General features: G+C 45.9%; 1 protein-coding gene across 1 annotated transcript in view; it reads left to right on the forward strand.

Annotated features, from left to right (window-relative positions):
* The first annotated feature begins 7,344 nt into the window (after positions 1-7,344).
* Positions 7,345-23,019, forward strand: part of LOC136587306 (F-box and WD repeat domain containing protein 10B-like) — a 41,607-nt gene continuing 25,932 nt past the window's right edge. Inside the window, exons 1-6 of the mRNA XM_066585861.1 lie at positions 7,345-8,014; positions 16,223-16,399; positions 16,486-16,613; positions 18,951-19,070; positions 20,234-20,343; positions 20,447-20,650. Of these exons, the coding sequence (XP_066441958.1) occupies positions 7,504-8,014; positions 16,223-16,399; positions 16,486-16,613; positions 18,951-19,070; positions 20,234-20,343; positions 20,447-20,650 (1,250 nt within the window). The 5' untranslated portion in view covers positions 7,345-7,503. The remainder of the gene's footprint in view (positions 8,015-16,222; positions 16,400-16,485; positions 16,614-18,950; positions 19,071-20,233; positions 20,344-20,446; positions 20,651-23,019) is intronic.

A 23,019-nucleotide genomic window follows, 5' to 3' on the forward strand; every position in this document is an offset into this window, starting at 1 on the left:
TATGAAGTGTTCACATGTCCGTTTTTTAGAGGCACAAAATACTCGCACCTGCAAAAGATAGGCACATTTTGCACATACGTGGAGCGCATTTTTTATTTGCGCACACATAGGCATGCAAAATAACATGCTGGTCTGACCAAGGCCTTAAGGTGCCAACAGAATGCTGCCCACTTCAGTAACTACATGAGTGTCACTGCCTCAGGCTGCAGCTGGCATAGCCCAAATCCTCTACCGTTCCTCCTGTCTGATGCTTTATTGATCTCTTACAGATGGAGAGGACTCACTATGTGCGCTGTGGCGCTGCGTGAGGCTAGTGCACTTACCGAAGGACCTATCACTGCAGGAGGATACCCCTTTAACAATTTATAGCAAAAAAACCCGAACCAATCTCACTACAATAATGATATATAGTAACGGGGACCAATAACAAGGCGCTTATCATTGCAGAGAATACCCCTCTAAAAACATATAATAATTCGTTCGGGCCCCGCTGTCAGAATCTCTCAGTAGCGCCACCGCATGCGCTGGGTCAGTTCTGATGCAGTGGAGATAGGACATCGCCACAGCTCTGGAAGAGACGACTGAGTATGAGTGTTTGCTACAAGGCTTGTATAAAGAGTCTAACATTGACTTGCAGGAATGCTGCCTTCCAATAGGTGGCGCTGCAGAGGTAATGTTCCATCTCCCTTATTTGCATATATATGATCCAGAGGAGCATGAATGTCCTTATAAGTCTCCTCACTCACCTTCTAGGTGTCTCCTTAAGGAGAAAATATAGCGTACCTGCTCTACTGGTTAATACGGTACCAAACTTTTTGTCTTTTTTCCATATGGTATACAGACACCTGGGCCGGCCTTACGTTATTTCCTTTTGATTTTTTTTGTCTTCGGACAGATTCACACCAACGTACTTACGCAGTGTTTTGCGTGCAATACGTAGTGGATAGCACCCACTGATTTAATTTGTGCATGAAAATAGCAATATTGAACTCATTTACTTAATGTCAATGAATGAGAGCGTGGTTGTGTGTTTTTTGCAAGCGCAAAAAGTACAGTAAGGCCTCATTCACACGACCATATGGGTTTTTACGTTCGCCCGTGCGCATCGTATAACCGCATGGATGAAGATTTGACCCGATCAAGTCCTAATCTTTATTTGCGTATTTCCAGCCATTCACACGGGGCGCTGCTGCGTATATGCAAAAAAAAAAAATACGCAGGAGCGATGAAAACCAGCAATTGTCAAAAATCCGTGGAATGACCAATAATGCCTAATTAGGGCAGCTGTCTTCTTTTCCCAGCGCTGTTCGCAGGGTAACTCCCTCCCCTCCTTTTTTCCCAGCTGCCATAAAAGTCTCCAGGAGCTTGCTGCATATCGAGGCAAAAGATAGAGCAAGACGTATCTTGTTATGCAGCGTATGAAATCGAGACTGAAAACGGTTGCGTATGTGCTAATTAGTCTGTGGGACCCCTGCCTGATAGAGATTTAGAAAACGTAAGAAGTATTTAAAACACAATACTGCCACCTGCTGGTCAACAAAATTACCACAGCAATTTAGAAATTCTTGCAAATAAGGAAGATTGAACAATACTTCTGCAGCGCCACCTAGTGGATGACAACATTCCTGCAAAGTAATGTATGACTTTTTAACAAGTATGTAAATAAATAATAATAAAAAAAATATGACTCGTCCCACAAAAAGAAGCCCCCATACAGCTATACCGACAGAAAAATTAAGAAGGCCCCAAATAGTCACATCCTTAGGGCTTTTTTACACAAACATGTTTTCACGGCCGGCCGATATACGCTTCCATGTAAGGCAGTCCCCCCCTCACTGGCTCTGTGCCTCTCTCCTCCATTCTGGCGTTGGCAATGGGAGGGGCGGGACAGGGGGCGGATCTAAGCTCAGCTCTGTCCCACCCACTCCCATTCCAAACCGCTTGGAGAGCGGAGAGAGGTAGAGAGTTGGTGAGGAGGAGGGAACTGCTCAGATGGAAGCGTATATCGGCCGGCCGTGAAAACGCCGGCCGATATACACTCGTGTAGAAAACCCTTAAGGCCATCTTCCACGTCTGGGAAATCGTGCGAGATTTGTGCATTGCGAAACGCACAAACCTCGCACAAATATGAGCCCCATTCCTTTGAATGGGGTCATGCATATGAGAGACTCGTTTCGCGGCACATCTTATCTTTGGGCGTGTCATCGCATCTCCCATTGTTTTCAATGGGACCGACGGCAGCATCATCAGGAAAAATTGCACGCTGGTGAGCGCGATATCGCATTCGCCCGTGTAAAGCCTAAGAATGCCCATATATACATGCTGTGGTTAATACCCCTAACGGCATGTGGACCAGCACTAATTGCTGGATGTCATCTGGATGACTTCCGATAATTTCAATCTTGGCTACCAGCAGTGATCCACACGCAGTTTCAGTGGATCACCGCAGTGTGAACGGTTACCCTTAGTTACGTTTCATTAAGTGGGATAAAGGGGACTGCAAACTGATTCTTTGCCCCAGCTGAAGGAAAACCTAGCTACATCTCTGCCTTGTCGTATCTAAGGCATCAGCACACCCCTTTGCCCTGTGTCCTAACTGCACCCAGGGCACATGCCCCACCTGCTCCCCCAAAGCTACGCCTGTGGTTGCTGTGATAACAAACTATAGCAATCACTACATTTTTAGTTTTGAAGTTGTGAGGCCCGCTTCACATGAGCGTATGCATGCACGCACGCATGAGCAATGTGTATTCCTGGAATGAACATTGCTTTTTTGTGCATGCATAGGCGTATGTAACTGTACTTTTTTGATGCACAAGTTCAGGGTGAATTCAAACGACCGTATATCGGCTCGGTTTTCACGCCGAGCCGATATACGTCATCTTCATCTGCAGGGGGGGGAGGATGGAAGAGCCAGGAGCAGGAACTGAGCTCCCGCCCCCTCTCTGCCTCCTCTCCACCCCCTCTCCACCCCTCTGCACTATTTGCAATGAAAGGAGGCAGAGAGGGGGTGGGGCTAAGCTCCGAGAATTAGCCCCGCCACTGTCCTGCCTCTCCCCATTGCAAATAGTGCAGAGGGGCGGAGAGGAGGCAGAGAGGGGGCGGGAGCTCAGAGCACTGCTCCTGGCTCTTCCAGACTCCACCCTGCAGAGAGAGACGACGTATATTGGCTGGGCGTGAAAACCGAGCGCATATACATTTGTCTGAATCCAGCCTAAGCCCAATTGCGTGTGCAAAAAAATACACACCGATGCTCCCAGCCATTGAAATAGCTAATTAATCTAATGAGTTCCAGATGTATTATTTTTCCTGTACAATTATGCAGTGTTTCATGCATCTCCTCGCGTATTGTGCGCGCATGTGTGCATCCCCATTGACTTTGTGCGCAGGAAAATAGAGCATGCTGCGTTTTCTTTTTTTTTTGCATGACCAAAATGCACAGGAAAAATGCGCACCTGTGAACAAGCCCATTGAAATCAATGAGTTTTATTTAGGGCTTCTTCAGAGGGGGACCTACGCGTGCAAAAGGTACACGCTTTAACCCTTTCCAATCCACTGTCTGACGTCTGAAGACATTCTGATTGAAGGCTATACAGCTCCGATGTCAGAAGACGTCCGGCAGGGTATTCTTACTGTAGATTACTAGCCGCTCTGTTGTCGGGGGCCTATCCAGCATGTTCCATACTGCAGTACTGGCTCTAGCCAGCAGATGGCACTGTTGTATAATGGCAGAAAGAGAAAGCCCCCTAGGGAACTCTGAATATAAAATTGGATTGCAAAGGGTAAAAAAAAAATTGCGGTTATAAAAGCCCATTAGTTTTCTATTGAAACATTCAGACGAAAGAATTTCAAACGCGTAAAAAAACACGCAGCTAAAATAATAGGACATGCGTGATGGAAATTTAGCAAGCAAAATTCCCTGCTGCGTGAAAAGATAAGACCTGACTAGAGATGAGTGATCATACTCGTTAAAGCAAAATACTCCAGCGAGTATTGCCATTTTCAAATACATGCCCGCCTGTCCCAAAAGATATGGGGGGCGGCGGGGGAGAGCGGGGAGGAACGGGGGGGGGGGGGGGGGGAGAGATCTCTCTCTCTCTCCCTCTCCCCCCCGCTCCCCCCTGCTCACTCCCGCAACTCACAGCTCCCCCCGCCGGCCCCCGAATCTTTTCTCACGAGCGGGCATGTACTCAAAAATGGCAATACCCGCTGGAGTATTTTGCCTTAACGAGTACGCTTGCTCATCTCTAGACCTGACCTATCTTTGGTGCGCAATGCACTGGAGTTTCCATAGACAGCAACACGCAGCTCCTGGTCGTGTGAATGGGTAATTTCACCGCTTATTAAGCTCGGCACTTGATATCTGGAAATCACCCATTCACACTATTTTTGTGCAGTTAGCCGGGATTTTTTTTTGCGTGGGTAACTACGGCGAGATTTTCACACTTGTGTGAATGAGCCCTTACTGTGCATTGTGCACACAAGTTAACTGTGGTTCGGGTAGAATATGTATTTATCAATAAAGGTTCTGTTAGGGTCTGTTCACGGGCTACGGAAATGTTGATAACTTTTTATCTGGAACTTCCAATAAAAAATTTGCAGTAAAACACAGGAGCAGCGAAGTAGATGATATCTGAATACATTTTTTCCATGAAAAAAATTTGAGGAAGTCAAAATCCGTGACAAAATCGTTCTTGTAGACTGCTTGCAAACCAAGAACAAAATCCACAGGTTCAGAGAATTGTTTAAAAAAAAAGGGGGGGGGGGGAATGTATTTTGACCCTTCCATTCTTCTTAGTCTTCCAGCAGCGACACTTGCCCCTTTCAGACAGCCCGAGCCCGATGCATATACGCTGAGGCTGCAATGCCTTACCTCCCCCTCACTGGCTGTTTGCAATGGGAGGGGGCGGAGCTTATTCACGCTACTAAACTCCCAATCACCTCCCTTCTCCGGCCACTGTCATTGCCTCCCATAAGAGTCTATGGCAGCGGCCGACGTATTCCAGCCGGGAAGATAGTTCTAGGACTATCTTTCCTGCCCGGCATAAAAGTGCCCAGCGCTATATTTGCCAGCCAGGCGCTTTTACGCCACGGGAATACGCCTGTGTGATCTGATGCATTGGAATCCAATGCATTAGATGGTAGCTTATATTGGTCGGCCGTGAAAACAGCTGCCGATATACACTCATGTGAATAAGCCCATAGGCTGGGTTCACGCGGGGCGGAAATGCAGCGGAATGCTCATGTGGACTTTCTGCACAGAAATTCCGCATGCATTCTTAAGCCAGAGACTAAGCAGCAAAAATCTTGTCCAACGCTACATACAAGTCACGGGGAAACTGATATGCAGCGCGGAATTCAAATTTGCAACATGTCAATTCTATCGCCGTTTCTGCTGCAGGCTTTCTTCTCTCTATGGGGCGAGATTCTCGCAGCAGAATACAGGTGGAAAAGCCACTTCAAACCCGAGCCAAATGGCGTGGGTTTTGAATCAGCCTTTCCGCTGTGGAAATCTTGTGACATTTCCAGGCTAGATAACCCCTTTGACAGAAATCTACTCACCCTGATTACAGCTCCAGTCCGGTGGTGCAGTGCAGAATCCATGACCACTGATGTCTGTGCCAAGGTGAGGTGCCAGCGGTCACAGATCCAGCAGCGGCTACCGCTGCCGCCGGGCCTGAGCTCCAAGTGGGTGAGTGGAATACCTGTATGGATTCTGGACAGCCAGAGGCCAACAGGGGGGTTTCTATTGGCTTCTGGCCGGGCAGCATTTCTGGGACTATTATGGGGGGATCACTATTACTACTGAGGCCAATATAGGGGCAACTGTTACTACTGGGGCCACTATGGGGGTCACTGTTATTTCTAAGGCCACTATGGGGGGTCATTGTTATTTCTGAGGCCACTATGGGGGTCATTGTTATTTCTGAAGCCACTATGGGGATCACTAATTACTACTGAGGCCACTATAGGGGTCACTGTTACTACTGCAGCTACTATACAGTTCACTATTACTACTGGGACCACTATTACTACTGCAGCCACTATGGGAGTTGTTATTACTTCTGGCGCCACTATGGAGGTAACCATTACTACTGTAGGCACTATGAAAAGTCACTATTACCACTGGGGCCACAGATGAATTATCGCTGCGGAATTCGCGGTCAGACACCCGCCGCGAATTCTGCTGCAATGTCTGTCTATAGCCATGCTGTGGTAAGCGATTCTCCCCTGCCCACGAGCAGAAATCAACTGTGATTTTTCACTTGCGGGGGAGATTTGCAGCATGTTCTATTCTGAGCGGAAAATCATGTGGGCGGTTTCCATTGCAGTCAATGGAAGCCGTCCGTCCCGTGATACATCCGCAGTGTGAGCACAGCAGAAGTACAGTGAGAATCCACGTCACAGCCCAGCACTGGCGCGTCATGCGCTGCAAGGCACATGCTCGCCGGCTCACCGGATGAGACACTCGCGGAGGATCCGGAGAGGTTAGTATGGGTCTCTGGGGGGCGCTGGGTCTGATTCCGCTGCGATATTTCACAGGCAGAATTCGACTCGGCCGTGGGCATGAGGCCTGAACGTTGGCTGTCAGAATACCTTACTAGCTAATCTCTGTTCGGCTGGGCTCACACAACCTGGTCAGATTTGGCAAGCGAGAGGCCAGCAGCAGATTCCGGCCTTGGGCCCAGCCAGTGACCCTGCCCATTGCACTTTACTATATTGCGGGTGGCTCGCAGGCGCTTATGTGCAGTACAGTTTTTTTTCCCTTTGTATTGCGTATGGGCTGCAGGTCGGACACCTCCACTCATATCAATGGAGACCATCTGTGCGAATTCCACGGTAAAATAGCTCGCGGAATACATATTTCATACCCGAAGGTGTGTAGGCAAAATCGAAAATATATGCCTTTCAATGCCTGAGTCCGACTTTAATTGCGGAATCCGCAATCCAAATCCGGCCATGTGAAACAAGCCTTTTAACACTACTAAATCATCACTACAAAGACATTCTCTCGTAACATTTGACTATCTACTTGGGGTTAACTTTTCACGTTCCCCTTCCACACTCCTCCAAATGCATAATGCAAGCTGGGCCCGCACATATGATAGAAGCGTGCAGCAAGCTAGGCCCGCACATATGATAGAAGCGTGCAGCTGCTGACCTCCTTTGTTATTCTCCCTTATCCCTGCCTGTTTGTATGTTGCAGCCTCTGTGCTTTCGAAGACCAATGATGTCACAAGGTAGCAACTGCTGGTCTACTACAATACTTACAGCACTTGCTGGGCAGGGTGCCTGTTGTAGGATAATTGCAGTATGCCGTCTCCTTGGAGGCATCAACAAAAAGGAGAAAGTTCTGCAAACAGCAGCCCTGGGATTGAATCAGAACCCTAGACCGATTTAAAGAGCTAAATGGGCACCTATCAGCTCCTGGCCATACTATCGTAAATGGCACGAAAAGTTTTCTTTCTAAACTTTTAATTATCAAGCAGCTCTGAGTTGAGCATGGAAACCATGGAGATTTCAGAGTTCAAACTGCAATGTGCCCCAGATCTCCGCTGCGAGAACCAGTCGTCACGAGTGCCACTTTGCCAAATGTGTGAGACGTGCGTATTGGCCACCAAGGTTGCTGTCACCAAAGAACTGTTTCTAAGAGCTGGGCACGGCTCCCAAAGAAAGTTCCTTTTTGGGGTAATCAGGAGGTTCAAGAGCTTGGACTTGCTGCTTTACATGGAGAAAGTGCTGGAACCAGCTCTGGGCAAGGACTTTACTTATAGCCGGTCACGGATCAACCCGAGCCTTGCAGAGGACTTCAGTACCTGCACCTCAGACCGGGCACTGAACAAGCATGTGTTGCACCAGGTTATGACAGAGACTTGGGAATGGTTCAGGAGTGGATCCTATTGGACCAAAGTGAATTATGCCTTGCTTCTTCTTCAGATGTGCAGCTCTCACCTACTGCAAAGTGCTGCCAACTTAATCCATGTACTCATTGCCCAGGAGGGCCAACAAGCAGGTATTCAACAGACTGATCTCTTACATGTCAGTCAATGGATAGATGCAACTATTTTTATATAAACTGCATTGTGTGTATAACAAGCTACCCCCAAACTGATTACCCTGAGTGCTATTCATTCCACAGCAAAAGGATATTACAGTTTTGGGTGATCAGAGCTCGTTCTACTTCCTGTTCTATCAGTGCTACTAACATTCACTTTGTGTTATTTTAAAGCTAAGAAAGCTTCTCCTTACGGTAGTAGCAGAGCTACAGCCTTTTGAAGTGGGATTGGTAATACTGTCACTTTAGTCTGTGTGCAGAGCAGAGGGCAGCAGTGCTGGATGAGCAAGCAGCAGAGAATTATCTGTGATTCTTCTAAGGCTAATTTCACACGGGCGAGAGTGATGTTGGGCCATGAAATTGAGCCTGAAATTGCGCTCGGGAATGTGCGTTTTCCCCATGGATGCAAGGTGTTTTTGGGTTAGGGAAGTAACAATCAGCAAGTGTTTCCTATTGTTTTCAATGGGCAAGGCGTTCCAAGGAAACGCCCAAAGACGGGACATGTGATGTGGAGAAAAAAATTGCTCATGTATATGACACCATTACAGGTAAATGGGGTTCATATTCGTGCGTATAGCAACGCACAAATCTTGCGTCCTTTTTCCAGCTCCATTAAAGCATCTTAAGGGCTCATGCCCACGGCTGTGATGGACTCCGCCTACAGAACATCGCAGCGGAGTCCGTCACGGCGCCCTCCTCCAAGGACCCCATACTCACCTACCGGGTCCGCTGTACTTGTCCTGCCTGACGCGCCACTGCGCATGTGCAGTACAGCATATGACGCGACGGCGGTGGGCGGGGTCGCGTATTCACGTCATAGTTCAGCTGTCTTGACAGCGGAAGTGTAGAGTGGCGGCTGGCTTCCATTGACTACAATGGAAGCCAGCTGCACGGTTTCCCATCGCAAATAGAACATGCCGCGGGTTATTTCACGCTGCAGTGGAATTCAATAGAACCTAATAGCTGCGGTGTAATGCCACGGATTTCTGCCGCGTTACACGTGGCGGAAATCCAGTCGTGGGCATTAGCCCTACGGATGGGATAACATGCGTGGACTTTTCTTCATGCTATTGTAGAAAGTACATGCTTTCCTGGCCCCTCCATAATGTCATACATGTCATGTGACATGTCTTATGTTGATGCGCTGTGCAAAAGTGTCTAGTCATTCTGTTATGTGTATTGCACAGCTGCAGCGTGTGATGGGTTAATGTCTGCAAGAGCCTGGGGATTGCCTGTTAATGTATTAATTTATGTCCTGTCATGTGGTATGAGTGTGATTATAAATAGGAGTGTCTAAGAGCGGGAAGAGTTCCATGTCTTCTGGGTGCCTGATAAAGAGTGCCGGCTACATAAGGGCTCACATCCACTGACGTTTTTTTCCTCTTGCGCTGCGAGAGCAAGTGAAAACACTCGCCTCACAGCGCAAGAAAAACGCTGTGATATCGCCAGTGTTTTCAATGGGGCCAGCGGCAGCAGCGCTAGCCCCAATGAAAACATAGGGAGAATACCGCAGACTTCTGCCACAGCTGTCACAGCTGTGGCAGAAGTCCAGCATGCTATTCCTCTTGCTTTCAATTGGGTCGGCGCTGCTGCGGGTCCCATTTGAAGCAGTAGTTTGTGGCAACCCCCGCAGCATGATTTTCAGGGAAGGGCTTGAAACATAAGCCCTTCCCTGAAAATCATCATTAGCTGGTTAAAAAAACAATAAAAAAATTTACTTACCTCTCCGCCACTCAGACGCGTCCTCCGGCTGGCTCCCCTGCACTGCTGTCCAGCACTTTCAGCAGGCGGAGATTTAAAAATCCCCGCCTCCTGAAAGGGCTGTGCTGATTGGCTGAGCGCTCAGCCAACTACAGCCAGCGCTTAGCTATTCATTCATGAAGGACGCGTCTGAGCGGCGGAGAGGTGAGTAAATTTTTTTTTGTTTTTTTAACCAGCTAATGATGATTTTCAGGGAAGGGCTTATATTTCAAGCCCTTCCCCTTAAATCATGCTGCGGGGGTTGCCACAAACCACTGCTTTCAATGGGGCCTGCATCAGCGCCGACCCCATTGAAAGCAATGGGATAGCATGCTGTTTTTTTTGCCACAGCTGTGACAGCTGTGGCAGAAGTCCACAGTATTCTCCCAATGTTTTCAATGGGGCTAGCACTGCTGCCGCTGGCCCCATTGAAAACACTGGCGATATCACAGCGTTTTTCTTGCATTGCGAGGTGAGTGTTTTCTCTTGCTCTCACAGCGCAAGAGAAAAAAAGACGCCAGTGAGTGTGAGCCCTAAAGGTACCTTCAACCCTCATGTAGTGAAGAATGAAAGAGGAAGAGAGGTTTCGTGGATTGACTGTTCTAGCATGAGAGAAGAGTAAGCCCCTAAGTGGAAACAGAGAGCGTCAGCAAACCGTGAGTTCTTCCCAAGACCAAGTGCAAAAGTACTCTTTGCTAATTGTTCACACCCAAGCTTCCTGAAGTCTGGGACTGCCGGGTGGAGGTACTCTTCTCCAATTGTTCACGCCCAAGTGACCTGAAGTCTGGGACTGCCAGGTGGAGGTACTCATCTCCAATTGTTCACGCCCAAGCATCCTGAAGTCTGGGATTGCAGGGTGGAGGTACTCTTCCCCAATTGTTCACGCCCAAGTGACCTCAAGTCTGGGACTGCCAGGTGGAGGTACGCATCTTCAATTGTTCACACACGGGTGTCCTGAAGTCTGGGATCGCCGTGTGGAGGTACTCCTAATCAAATCTGTCTAAATGCCTGCACTTGGAATATTGTCTACTTTGCCTTGTACTGTTGGAATTATCTTCAAGTAAAGTTGTTCCAGGCCCTGACCGTTCCCATGGACCTGAGGTACGTTATATCTGTCCGTGGCTCCTGTATTCTCCACCAAAGGTCATTCCGGTGTGTAGCGGAACGGTGGTCTCACCCGTAACAACTACTGTCCCTGTTCTACCATTTATTGGGCATTCCTCTCCTGGGGGTATCCAGAAGAGGCCCAGCATTGCCCTGGCCGTGCGTCCCTTCAGGAGGGAGCGTGGCAAATGCCGCCGTGACAAGCCAACATCTTTCTCTCCCCGCTCCTCAACGTATGCCCTGTGTCTAGGGTCAGCCTTCAGGACGCTGCACTATCACTCCCCCACCCTGACCAGAGAGCATATCTACTCTCTCATTGTCACATATGGGGCCTTTTTTTCCCAGAAAAGGAGTGAGAAGATGACACTTGCTCATCTAGTCACATCTCTACACTGTTTAACCCCATAAATGTTGTAGCCATTGCTGACTCCGGCATCTTAAATGTTTTCACTGGAAAGATTAAAAATTGTATATTTTCCTCCAAAACAGGAATTAAAAGCAATCAAAAAGTAGTATATGCTTCAAAACGTTCCTATAAAAACTAGAACTCATCCCACAAAATACAAAGTGTCATACTGCTACACTGATGAAAAAAGTTATGACCATTGGAGCACAAAAGGGGAAGCGAGTTACTGGTTTTTAAGTTAAAATTAATTATGTCACTAAGGGGTCAAAAATGGACTTAACGTGACTGATTTATATGCCAACCTATGAGACAAATTAAAACTCCACAATCAAAAGAGAAGTTTTCAGTTTTCCCCCCCAATTTTAATGTGACTGTTAGGAAGTTAAAGGGCCACAAAGTCTACAAATATGGACGTCAGTGTTTTTAAAAGTAGCATTCCCCTATCACCTTTCTAGGGCCCATTTACATGGCCGCAGGCGGTATATGTGCGCCTGCCAGCGCCCTGAAAATGCCTAAATGGCAAAGGGCCCGGCGAAATATGCCAAGGCTGTAATGCCACGGGGCCTGGGGAGACATTCCCTCTTGCCGGCTCACTTCCTCTCTCCTCCCCTCCGTCCGTTTGCAAGGGGAGGGGCAGGGGTGGAGCTAAATTCCAGCCACCTCTCCGCCCCTTGTCAGCAGCCAGCAATGGGAGGGGGTGGAGATTGGCTCTGCCCACATTCCGCCCCCTCCCATTGCAAACAGTGGCAAGGGTTGGAAAGGAGAAGAGAAGGGGGAGGGAGTTTAGCAGTCACGGTGCTAAACTCCTTCCCACCTCCCTTCTCTGGCAGCCAGCATAGGCTCCCATAGGAATCTATGCAGCTGCCGCCGCCAGCGTGGGGGCGCCCAGTCGGGCGCTTTGAAACCACAGAAATACGCCCCTGTGTACTGATGAATTGTAAGCCTTTAAGATGATAACAGGAAATAATAGACTGAATTCAGCTTCAAAGCAAAATAACACACGATAGTCTGCAGGTTTAGTATAGGGCTGCCTTGATCAAAGATGCATTGAGGTGAATGGGGTCATAGTGCAAGTCACAGGTGGCTGTGACTGTAACCCATAGGTTGCAAACATTGCAAGCAGAAGGGTGCCAGTTATGTGTACTATACATTGGCAATGTTTGGGTAAATGTCTACTTTGGACTGGATTGGTGCTTTAAATTGACATGTTGTACAGTGAGGAGGCCTTAGCTTACATTGAATATATAAGCCACTTTATAGGTTGTTTCGTTCTTCATATCCCAGCTGCAATAGCTGTAGTGTAGCAGGAGTATACTGAAGGGCATAACAGGGGTATTCACAGAATGTTCAGCACAGGTGATTGGGCCTAATCTGAAAAAGAATGAAATTTAACAAATATAATTAATTTTCACAAATAAACGGTTTCTCTGGATCATCAATGGGGGTAATAGGATGCATTAGATGGAGATATATATATTTTTTCAGCCTGATGACGCACGGTCCCCTCCTCCCGTCTATGATACGGCGCCTCCTTCAGTTCCAGCTGATAGTGGATCACATCTAGGCTTCGCTTCAGCCCTCCTCATCTATCTCCTCTTCCTCCTTATTTCCTGCAATTGTGTGACTTAGAATCTGTTATATATCCTGCAATGCAGGTATGTTGTGTCGTGGATGAAAAATGTCCTATATTGACACCAAAACGTGTTTTAATATTTTGGTTGTTTTGTCTGTTTCCTGTCATTAACCCCTTAGTGATCACCCTATAGTGTTTTTATGTCCTGCAGCTACAGGACGTGTATGGAGGGAGATTGCGCTGCGACCTCCCTCCATACATTGCGGATGTCAGCTGTTTCTTAAAGCTAACACCCGCGGGCAACAGCCCCGACAAGCCACACGACCGATCGGGTTGTTAACCCTTTAAATGCCACTGTCAATTCTGACAACAGCATTTAAATCCCCCGAACACCCCCCCCCCCCCCCGCCCCCTGCGATGAAATCCAAAGGAACATAAGTCAGAAAATGTAGAAGGGCTTAACATAAATGTCTATAAGTAAAGGCCCTTTTACATGAAACGATGACATCGCGGACAGCAGGGAAGTGGGCCGGCTGAGGAAGCGTTCTTCCCCTGCTCTCCCTCTTCTCAGTCTCTACATGCATTTATATGGGGTGACTATGGTTCAAAACCCTGCGGGAGCGCGAGGTTTAAACCAACTACCAACGATAATCGTCCCGTGTAAATGGGCCTTTAGTTTCAATAAGTCAGCAGGGTATGCGGATTTTGGAATTAAAGTCACATTTTGGTCTAACCCCTTAATAAGCTGGGACTTTGCAGCATACAAAATGCTGCAAATATGGCACATGTGGACACAGTGGTGGCCAGATGCATCAATACTTGGCCATAGCTTGGGCCATAGCTAGTCTTTGAAGGCAGCAGAGAAAACTCTCATAGGCTACATGCACACGAGCGAGAATCTCGCTTGAGTTTTAAGCATTGTGAGACGCACAAAACTTGTCCGAATATGAACTCGATACTTTTGAATGGAGTTATACACAAAGCGATATTTTTTCTCTCACTACATTACGAGGTTAAAATCCGCTGTGTGTCCTAACTTTTGGCGTTCCCACAGAACGCCTCACCTATTATTTTCAGTGGGACCTTTAAAGACATTGCATAGCACTCGCATGTAGTGTGATGTACACGCAAGTGCGATGTGATGTTTCCCACTGAAATCAATGGGAAGCGCTTGCAATCCTCTAGTGAGCGTGAAACACATGAAAGAGGATCGCAATTTCACAGAAGTGATGCGGTTTTGATTGAAAAACGACTCCGATCCATGTGTAAAACGTACGTTGGCAAGCGCGATATTGGTCTGAATTTCTCGCCCGTGTGAATGTAGCCTTTGTGTAACCTGACCTAAAGGAATGAGAAGTGATTGACCTCCGTACCAGGAACCTGCGACTTTATGCCGCACGCTGCCGTCAGTGACCCTGGAAATCACGTTTTAAATCTTCAATTCATAGCCTGATGCGAACATTTCCTTTGAGAGACGGGGTTTCACTTGACGTTCACTCTCTCAGTTTATCTCTCACTGCTCTTATGTTACGGCACTCTGCCCCCTTGAGCGCCAGGTGGGATGCCCTGATCTTCCCGCACCCCACTGTCCCTGCCTACTTGCCTCGGTCCTGGCTAACCCCAGGCGGACAACTGGGCGGCGGTCCCTGCGCTGGCTAGGGACCTGGCAACTACCTAGATGGAAACTCACTAACGGGGGACAGAGTGCCGACAGGAGAGGCAGGTGGAACAGACCAACAGAACTTACAAGTACAAGCAGGGCTGGAGATGGAGCTCACAGGCAAATAGACAGGACACTGAATAGCAACTAGTGCTGACTGAGACAGACCTGACTAGAGGCTAACAGGACCAACAGAAACAGACTGAGAAAGGATAGAAGGAGCTGACAGACAACTAGGGACTGGCTGAGGAAAACTGACTAGATGAAAGCAGAACCAATAACTGGCAGTGAGCTAAATTCACTGCCAGTCTTTTAACCACATGGCTGTCCAATCTGTATGCAGTGACCTCTATGGCTATGTGAAAGCAAATAGAACTATGTATCAGAAAATCAGAGCCCCAACTGCTATTAACATATACTATGAACTTAATGGGCACAGAATTTAGCTTTTTTCCGCCTGACATTGACACACTGTGTTACAAAGGGTATATTTTCCTTTGTAAACTTCAGGATTATTCCCTATATTCAGGCCAGGCGCGATAATGAAGTTAGACAGCACAAGAAAGTAGGATATTTAATACTGTACCATTCTGTTACAATATATATCCGTTACAATATAATCATGGCCCTCATTTATCACAACTGTCTAACTACTTCCCGGAGAGATGCGGTGACTTATCAGATGAGCAAAGAGAAAAATTTCACCCAGACATAGGAGCAACTGAAAACTGGTATGAAGGGAAGTGTCCGCCTGAGACGCCGGCTGATAACTGTGGGAATATACCACGGGAGAACACTGGCGGACAGAGAAGACATAAGTGACTCCTGCAAACATTACATCTAACTTCCTGGAGGTTCTCTATAATTCTCTTCCTCCATCTGCCCCCCCCCCCCCCCCCCCATGTTACCTCACTCAGGAGTTACTGTGTATAAGGACATTTATAAGACTGATTCAGTTACAATTCTGTCTTCACTTCTTTATTTTACTGTTAAGGTTATTGTCTGCAAATCTGTTCCTGCCAGTCAAAATCTGAGCATAAATTTGGAATCAGCACCCAAAGCTCTGTAAGAAACACATAATAATAATCTTTATTTATATAGCGCCAAACATATCCCGCAGCGCTTACAACAACAGGGGAATACAGAAAGTACAAAAATACAAAAACCACGGTTACATAGTAATCAGTTGATGGAGGCAGTAGGGGTGAGGGTCCTGCTTCAACGAGCTTACATACTACAAATAATGGGGTGATACAGAAGGTAAGGGGCTGGAGATGTGCCCGGTATGGCGAGGTGGGGAGTGAGGGATGCCATACACATAGACAATGGTCAGACATTAATCCATATAGTGGCTGAATCCGTGTGACTGCATGGGGCGGTTGATGGCGGATAGCAAGGTTGCCATTACTAGGAGCACGTTATCAGGCGGAGTACAGAGGGGTTTGGTTTAGGGGATGCGGTATGCCTCCCTAAAGAGGTGCGTTTTTAGAGGACATCAGAAGTTTTGTGAATCAGGGATTGCGCAAATAGTTTTGGGTAGCGCATTCCAGAGGACTAGTGCTGCTATGGAGAAGTCTTGGAGGCTTTGTCCAGAAAAAAAACTTTTGTTTTTTTAAAGTTACTGATGCAATGCCTTAATCAGTACCCTTCCAAGCTGTGACACTCCTATATTTACTCCTCTAGTAATTCAGGAACTACAGGAAAAGTCCAATGTAAAAGAATCACGTAAAAACTGGGATCCCGCTAAAGATGAACCATTTCTTATGGTGGTGCCCACTTCCTTCCAGTCAACATGCGGTGTCAGGAGATACAAAGACTTCATTCGCTGCCTCCCAGTGCATCTGTCCAAAAAAATACTAGGTAGGTCTACCAAACTACCACTGATTCTCCAACACAGGATTTGTTGCAGTCAATTATCCCAAGATGCCCTGTCCCTTTCCTTGTAGGATACTTGAAGAAGAAGCATCTCTTTAAGTGTCTTTTTGTTTCTCATCACTGGTGCTACTTGATAAAGGACCTTCTCCTGGACCTTCATGCTGAGACACTTGTGAAGAATGAAGCTATGATTCTGCAGGTATATGAACTACTGTACAACCAAAGCTGACTGAGTAACTACCGCTGTGGTCCCTCAGCATGCAATATTAATTGGTTCTGGGATGACCATTGTATGTTGAAATTATTATATGCTGAAATTATAACTATGGGAAGTTGGCGATTGGTTATGAAGCCCCCACAATGTCAATCAAAAGTTATACAAAATAAACATTACTGAAAATCTAGCAGATAGACTGCCACCATGGCCTTCTAGGCAATTTCTCTGCAGGACACCCCTACACATTTAAGAGTTATAATTGTCTATCTATCATCTTTGGTTAATTGCCTTTTTTTGCCATTAAGATAACAATGGGCTCTGTCCCGAAGAGCAAAACTTTCAAAAACAGACTGCATTACACTCCCTAGAGGGTGTAATGCAGTCTGTTCCAATACTGGTTATATAGAATCAGAGGGTTTGAAAGTAATCTACAAAAGTTGAGACATCTGTAGGAATAGTTTGCATCCAATTTCAAACCATAATTTGTTTTCTGTGTTGCAGAGCAGCTGTCCTTGATGTGTTCCCTGAAAAAAAGCCCCTTGGTTAATATCGTAATTTAAGAGTATTGTAGCATTTCAGGTTAAAATGTATATTTTAATTTAACATAACATATTTTAATGTTTTTATCACTTCACGTTATTTGTTAGACTTCAACTGTGTCAATGTCAAAAATAACCGGAAAAAACTGGTGCCCTTCATTCCTGGTGAGAGCCTCGGTGACAAGAGTCCTTGAGGATTTCCTTGGTACAAGTAGATCCACCAGGCCCAAAACACAATTCGAACGCTCCTTAATAGATCCTGACCCCAAGGCGCGCAGAATTTCGTGGCTTAGAGGTCAATTTATAGTTCCACAGGTGATAAATAAGCCCGCTTTCTTGACCTCATGGGAAAGGGAATTGGGTATCCAGCTGACATCAGCGGACACTAAGTCAATCCTGGCCTCCGCGTATGGCCTCTCTCCATGCATCCTCGCCCAGGAATCTCACTATAAATTATTGGTTCGATGGTATAAAACTCCACAATGGTTGCATGCATACAAGTTGGCTCCAGATGACAGATGTTGGAGATGTGGAGTGGAGACTGGCTCCTATCTGCATATATGGTGGTCATGCGGGAAACTTGAGACCTTCTGGAGAGGAGTGGACGTGGTGCTGAGTAAGATAAAACAGAACTTTGCTTTAACACCAGAGATGATCTTTCTATGGAGACCGTCCCAAACGTTCCATCCGTTGAGAGACAGATTGGTAGCTCAACTGATCGACGCAGCTAAAGCTCTGATTCCGTTGCATTGGAGGGAGGAGTCTCCTCCCCTTCTCTCACATTGGAAGGAGAAGGTGGATTGGATTTATAACTTAGAAGAGCTCGCTAGCTGGCAAAACAATACACAAGAGAAATTCATTACAACGTGGCACCCCTGGCGTGATCTGAGGCTCTTAGGCATACTAGCCCAGTAGTCAATGTGCTATCCTATACCCCCCCCCCCCCCCATACCCTCACCCCACCCCTCTCTACCGCCCCCGGCTTCCCCCACAAGTTGTTATCCAGGTACTGAATACAAGCACTTATCCCCGGGGCCAATAGGTCCATTCGGGGGGTGGATATACTGCGGCTGCAGTACCCTGAATTGGTGTAATACGCGTCTGTTGTGAATTATCTCGTCAGGGCAGTAGATACCTGTGTATAGGTTAATGTTTATATGACAAGTAACTTTCCTTGTATGTATCGAAAAATCTTGAATAAAATTTGATTTGAGAAAAAAAAATAAATAAATAACCGGAAAAATTGAAGGGTTTTAACACTTTTGACCTGTAGTGTATTTTGGAGGTATGTTGGGAGTTTTTCCTAAAATATATCATGGACAGATGCCTCTAAGGTATGCCACCATATAGAAATACAGTGGATAATATGATCCATTTCCTATATGTCAAAAACGTATTTCTTTTTGCGGAGTGCCTCTGTACGGAAAAATGCAGAAGACTGCATAAACACCCAGCAGAAACAAAGGTATACCAGTCTGATGGACACTCTTTTGGCCTTTATCAGGGACATGGAGCCTATGAATAAATTTGACATATGCATGGGGAGCTTGTCTGATACATATGTCAGATGGACACTGCATTTGCAGTGTGAATGTAGCCCAATACTGAACTTTTGGGTAACTTGGAGCGGATGTAGCTGAATGCTGCACAATGTATATATTTAACTAGTATACTATACTGTTACTTTATAGAAGATGCTTTCACTGAATTTAACAGTTCTACTTCTGCAGGTTGTAATTTAATTTAAGTTTTACTTTTCCTGGCTGTCTCATTTTGACAGGGAACGTCATATAAGGGGGTGAGCGTTTCATATGCCAAAATCCAACAATTACCAGTACCGAAAGTTGGTGAAGATGGCAATGCTCTGCCAAGGCTTGAGAAGTACTACCAAGAAACAAAGGTAATAATGGCTGGGAGGGGGTCACAACCTGATGGTTGAAAAAGGCTTTTTCCAGCAGCACTGATTATTTCAGGAGAGAAGTGTGATGATTTTGTGGAGAGCAGTGACCTGACTCCTCAGATGATGATGTTAGTGTAGACAGGGTTGCATGTGACTGGAGTAGTGTCATGAGACTCAAGTAAGAAGTAACAGACTGAGAGTTATATGGTAAAAGGAGCAGGGTCTTGCAACATTACAGAATATTTCAGGAGAGGAGAGCGCTGGTCTTGTGGGAGGTGACAGACTGACCGCTAAATTGTGAAAGCAACAGGGTTCCCCAGCAGTGCAGAGTATTTTATGATAGGAGTGTAGTGATATAATCTGAGATGAAAGATGTACAAAAAGTGCTAGGAAAAAATCTCCACACTTGGTGGATTATGGGAAAAAAAGTTAGCCCCCGGAGCTATATAGCAATCCGCATTTATTTACTAAAACAAACTAAAAGTATTCTATTGCGACATGTTTCGACACATACAAGGGCCTTTTTCAAGCATACGTAATACATACAATTGGAAGGTTTATATAGTAAAAACTTACAGATGAAAGATGTGAGAGCTACCCTAAAGAAGGAGCAAAGTTTCCCAGCAGTAGAGTATTTTTGGAGAAGAATCTACTAATTTACGGGAAGGCTCTGGCCGGGGCCGCTGTCACGATAGGGCAAATATTGCATCTGCATTGGATCCCTGGTAGCACCAGACCCCCCTGACCGTGGCACAAATTTCAACTGCATCTGTGTCCTTCTCAGGACGCGGATACAGTTGAAAAGTATTGAGGAGGTTAAAAAATAATAAACAGCTATACTTACCTATGAGTTAAGTGAGTTTTATGTAGTTTTAATTTTTCTTTGCCACAAAAAACAGTGTGGGACAGTGGAGGGAGGGGTGCCATTATAATACCCGTGCAGTTGGGCCCACTCGGGTATTTAAACAGCCATGGCTGTGACTTGTCCACTTCATTTTATTTCAGCAGCTTAGTAATTCCAACCTCATTAGAAGTGCTAATTATGAACAGTTCTATTAAAATATCTTCATAATCACTATTATAGTAATGCAATAGTGTAGATTATAGTACTATTAATTCCATTGTTATATTATAAAATTTATGCAACATTTTATTTTTGGCAGCCTGGAGAGAGTTTGGAGGCAGCATATATAGACATACAGACTGAAACCGTGTCCCTGGAGGAAAGAAATCTATTCTGTGGATCATATAATGTTCTCATTCTTACAGGACAGTAAGTGGCATCAGGGATTAGATTACCGCAGCACCTGAGTAGGTGGGGGCAAAAACCTGAGGAAAAATTCAAACTGTGTTGCCTTACTTTTTTTAACCTTTAGGGGTGACCCGCACAGGGTAATCGATTTTGACGGGGGGCAGCTGGTCGCTGTTGGCTCAAGAGATCGCAAAATTAAGCTATATGATATTGCAGAGATGGCACAGATTCCACCCCTGATTCAAGGACATGCCGGGAGCATCCGTGTGGTGCGGTTGTGCGAGGAAAGGGGCTTCGTATTCAGTGGAGGATTTGATCTTAGCATAAGGTATGGCAAACAAGTAAGCAACTAAAGCAGAATTGCATCTGTGGAATGCAGTCATGCCATCGCTTTGACAATAACCTAAGAGGATTGTACCACTTATTTGGATATGTCTTGTTCTTGTTATTTGGAAGGGGGAACACACTGTGGCTTTTGTGTCTTCGGTGCATCTTTAAAGGGGTTGTCCCGCGGCAGCAAGTTGGTCTATACACTTCTGTATGGCCATATTAATGCACTTTGTAATGTACATTGTGCATTAATTATGAGCCATACAGAAGTTATAAAAAGTTTTTTACTTACCTGCTCCGTTGCTAGCGTCCTCGTTCCCATGGAGCCGACTAATTTTCGCCCTCCGATGGCCAAATTAGCCGCGCTTGCGCAGTCCGGGTCTTCTGCCTTCTTCAATGGGGCTCCGTGTAGCTCCGCCCCGTCACGTGCCGATTCCAGCCAATCAGGAGGCTGGAATCGGCAATGGACCGCACACAGAAGAGCTGCGGTCCACGGAGGAAGAGGATTCCGGCGGCCATCTTCACCGGTAAGTATAGAAGTCACCGGAGCGCGGGGATTAAGGTAAGCGCTCCGGTAAGCTTTCTGTACGTCCCTGCATCGGTGTTGTCTCGCGCCGAACGGGGGGGGGGGGGGGGGTTGAAAAAAAAAAAACCCCGTTTCGGCGCGGGACAACCCCTTTAAGTTATAGGGGTCTATCATCATAACAGATTCCCTCAGACACTAACCACTGGTTAATACCTTTGCGCTCTGACATATACATCTGTCATAACTGAGAGCTACTTTCTGCTCATTGACATATATATATACGTCATGGTGATCTCCGGTATGCTGCCACTGTTTCCAAGAGATTAGCAGTTGGAGCATGGCTGATCGACATATATCTAGGCTCCTACTGCAACTGCCAAATCGAAGATAACTCCTATTCTTGCAGTTTAATCCTTTAGATACTGTAGTCAGTAATGACTGTGCCATTAAAAGGTGTGTAGACAGAATGATCATTGTTCCAAACATCTTTCACATGAACGAAAATGAATTATAAGCGTTCAGTGTAAACACAAGCTAACGACTGAATGGCAAATTAGAATCATTTGCTTCTCGTTCGTCAGGACTAAAAACCATTGTTGGCTCTTTTAAACACGTCTCATTCAGTGTTTCACACCGGGGTTCTTTCTAAGGCATAATGGAACAGATCTGAAGACGCATTTATATAAAAACTTATACACATGAAAGGGCACAGACATGGTGTGATTAACAGCACTTAGATAAATACCAGATAAAGTCCAGTGACAAGGGATGTGAAAGTTTTATGGTTTCTAAATTGATGTTAGGGGGTCACCAGGCCAGCGTGTTACCTCTGCTCTCATATTCTCCAATGATGCAAAAAACAGCCTCCGAGATTCATTCCGTTTTTGATAGTATCAAAACTTGTATTCCCAAATTCTTCTGTGACGTTGGGATTTGAAATTGCCTTTAAGTATAAAAACTTTCATATGTTGTGTCCGTGACAAATGCTTTGCCACAGGTAATTCTGTCTTTTTCTCTTTAATTGTGTGGCGATGTGATCTCATCCTTGATTTCAGTTTTTGTCCTGTTTCCCCAACATAAAGGCCCCCAACAGGACATTCACTGCACCGGATCCGGTACACAACATTGGAAGTAAAACATGTGAATGTCCCCGGGATCTTACAGTCCGGCTGTGTGTTGGAGATTTGTATCTTGTCTGTGGTCAGTACATGTGAGCAGGTCTTGCAGCTCCTTACATTGCAGGGATAAGTTCCATTTTGTGTGTCAGAGAGCAATGCACTCCTGATTATACAGTTCCTCAAATTTGGAGGTTGCCTGTAACTTTGCTGTCTGGTCTTTATCCTATGCCACTTACTCTTGGGGTTCAGCTGCCAACCACAGCGGACTATTGGTTCCCGCTGCAGAGTCTAGATCCCTGTACAGGATAAAGAAAAAGTAGAACTGACACTCAAAAATCACAGGAAAAAAGACGCGATGTTGCCGCGATTTTCTCACGCTAAAATCACGATCGCCAGTATCAAGTAGGCCTTAGTATAAGTTTTTTTTGTTAATGGCCCGAGGAAGATGACAATTTGGCACTGTAACGTGTTACTACAAATAACATGGTAACATAGTTTGTAAGGTTAAAAAAGACATACATGCATCCAATTAATGATATTATGCTCAAAACTGATCCAGAGGAAGGCAAAAGAAAACTGCAATGAGGTAGAAGCCAAGTTTCCTCATTTTAGGGAAAATAAATCCTTCCTGACTCCAATGTAGCAATCAGTATAATCCCCGGCTCACCGGCCCTTCTGAAGTAATTAGTGATATAACATATAATACTGTAATGCTCAAGAAAG

This window comes from Eleutherodactylus coqui, chromosome 13 (genome assembly GCF_035609145.1).
Source record: "Eleutherodactylus coqui strain aEleCoq1 chromosome 13, aEleCoq1.hap1, whole genome shotgun sequence".
NCBI classification, from domain to species: Eukaryota; Metazoa; Chordata; class Amphibia; order Anura; family Eleutherodactylidae; genus Eleutherodactylus; species Eleutherodactylus coqui.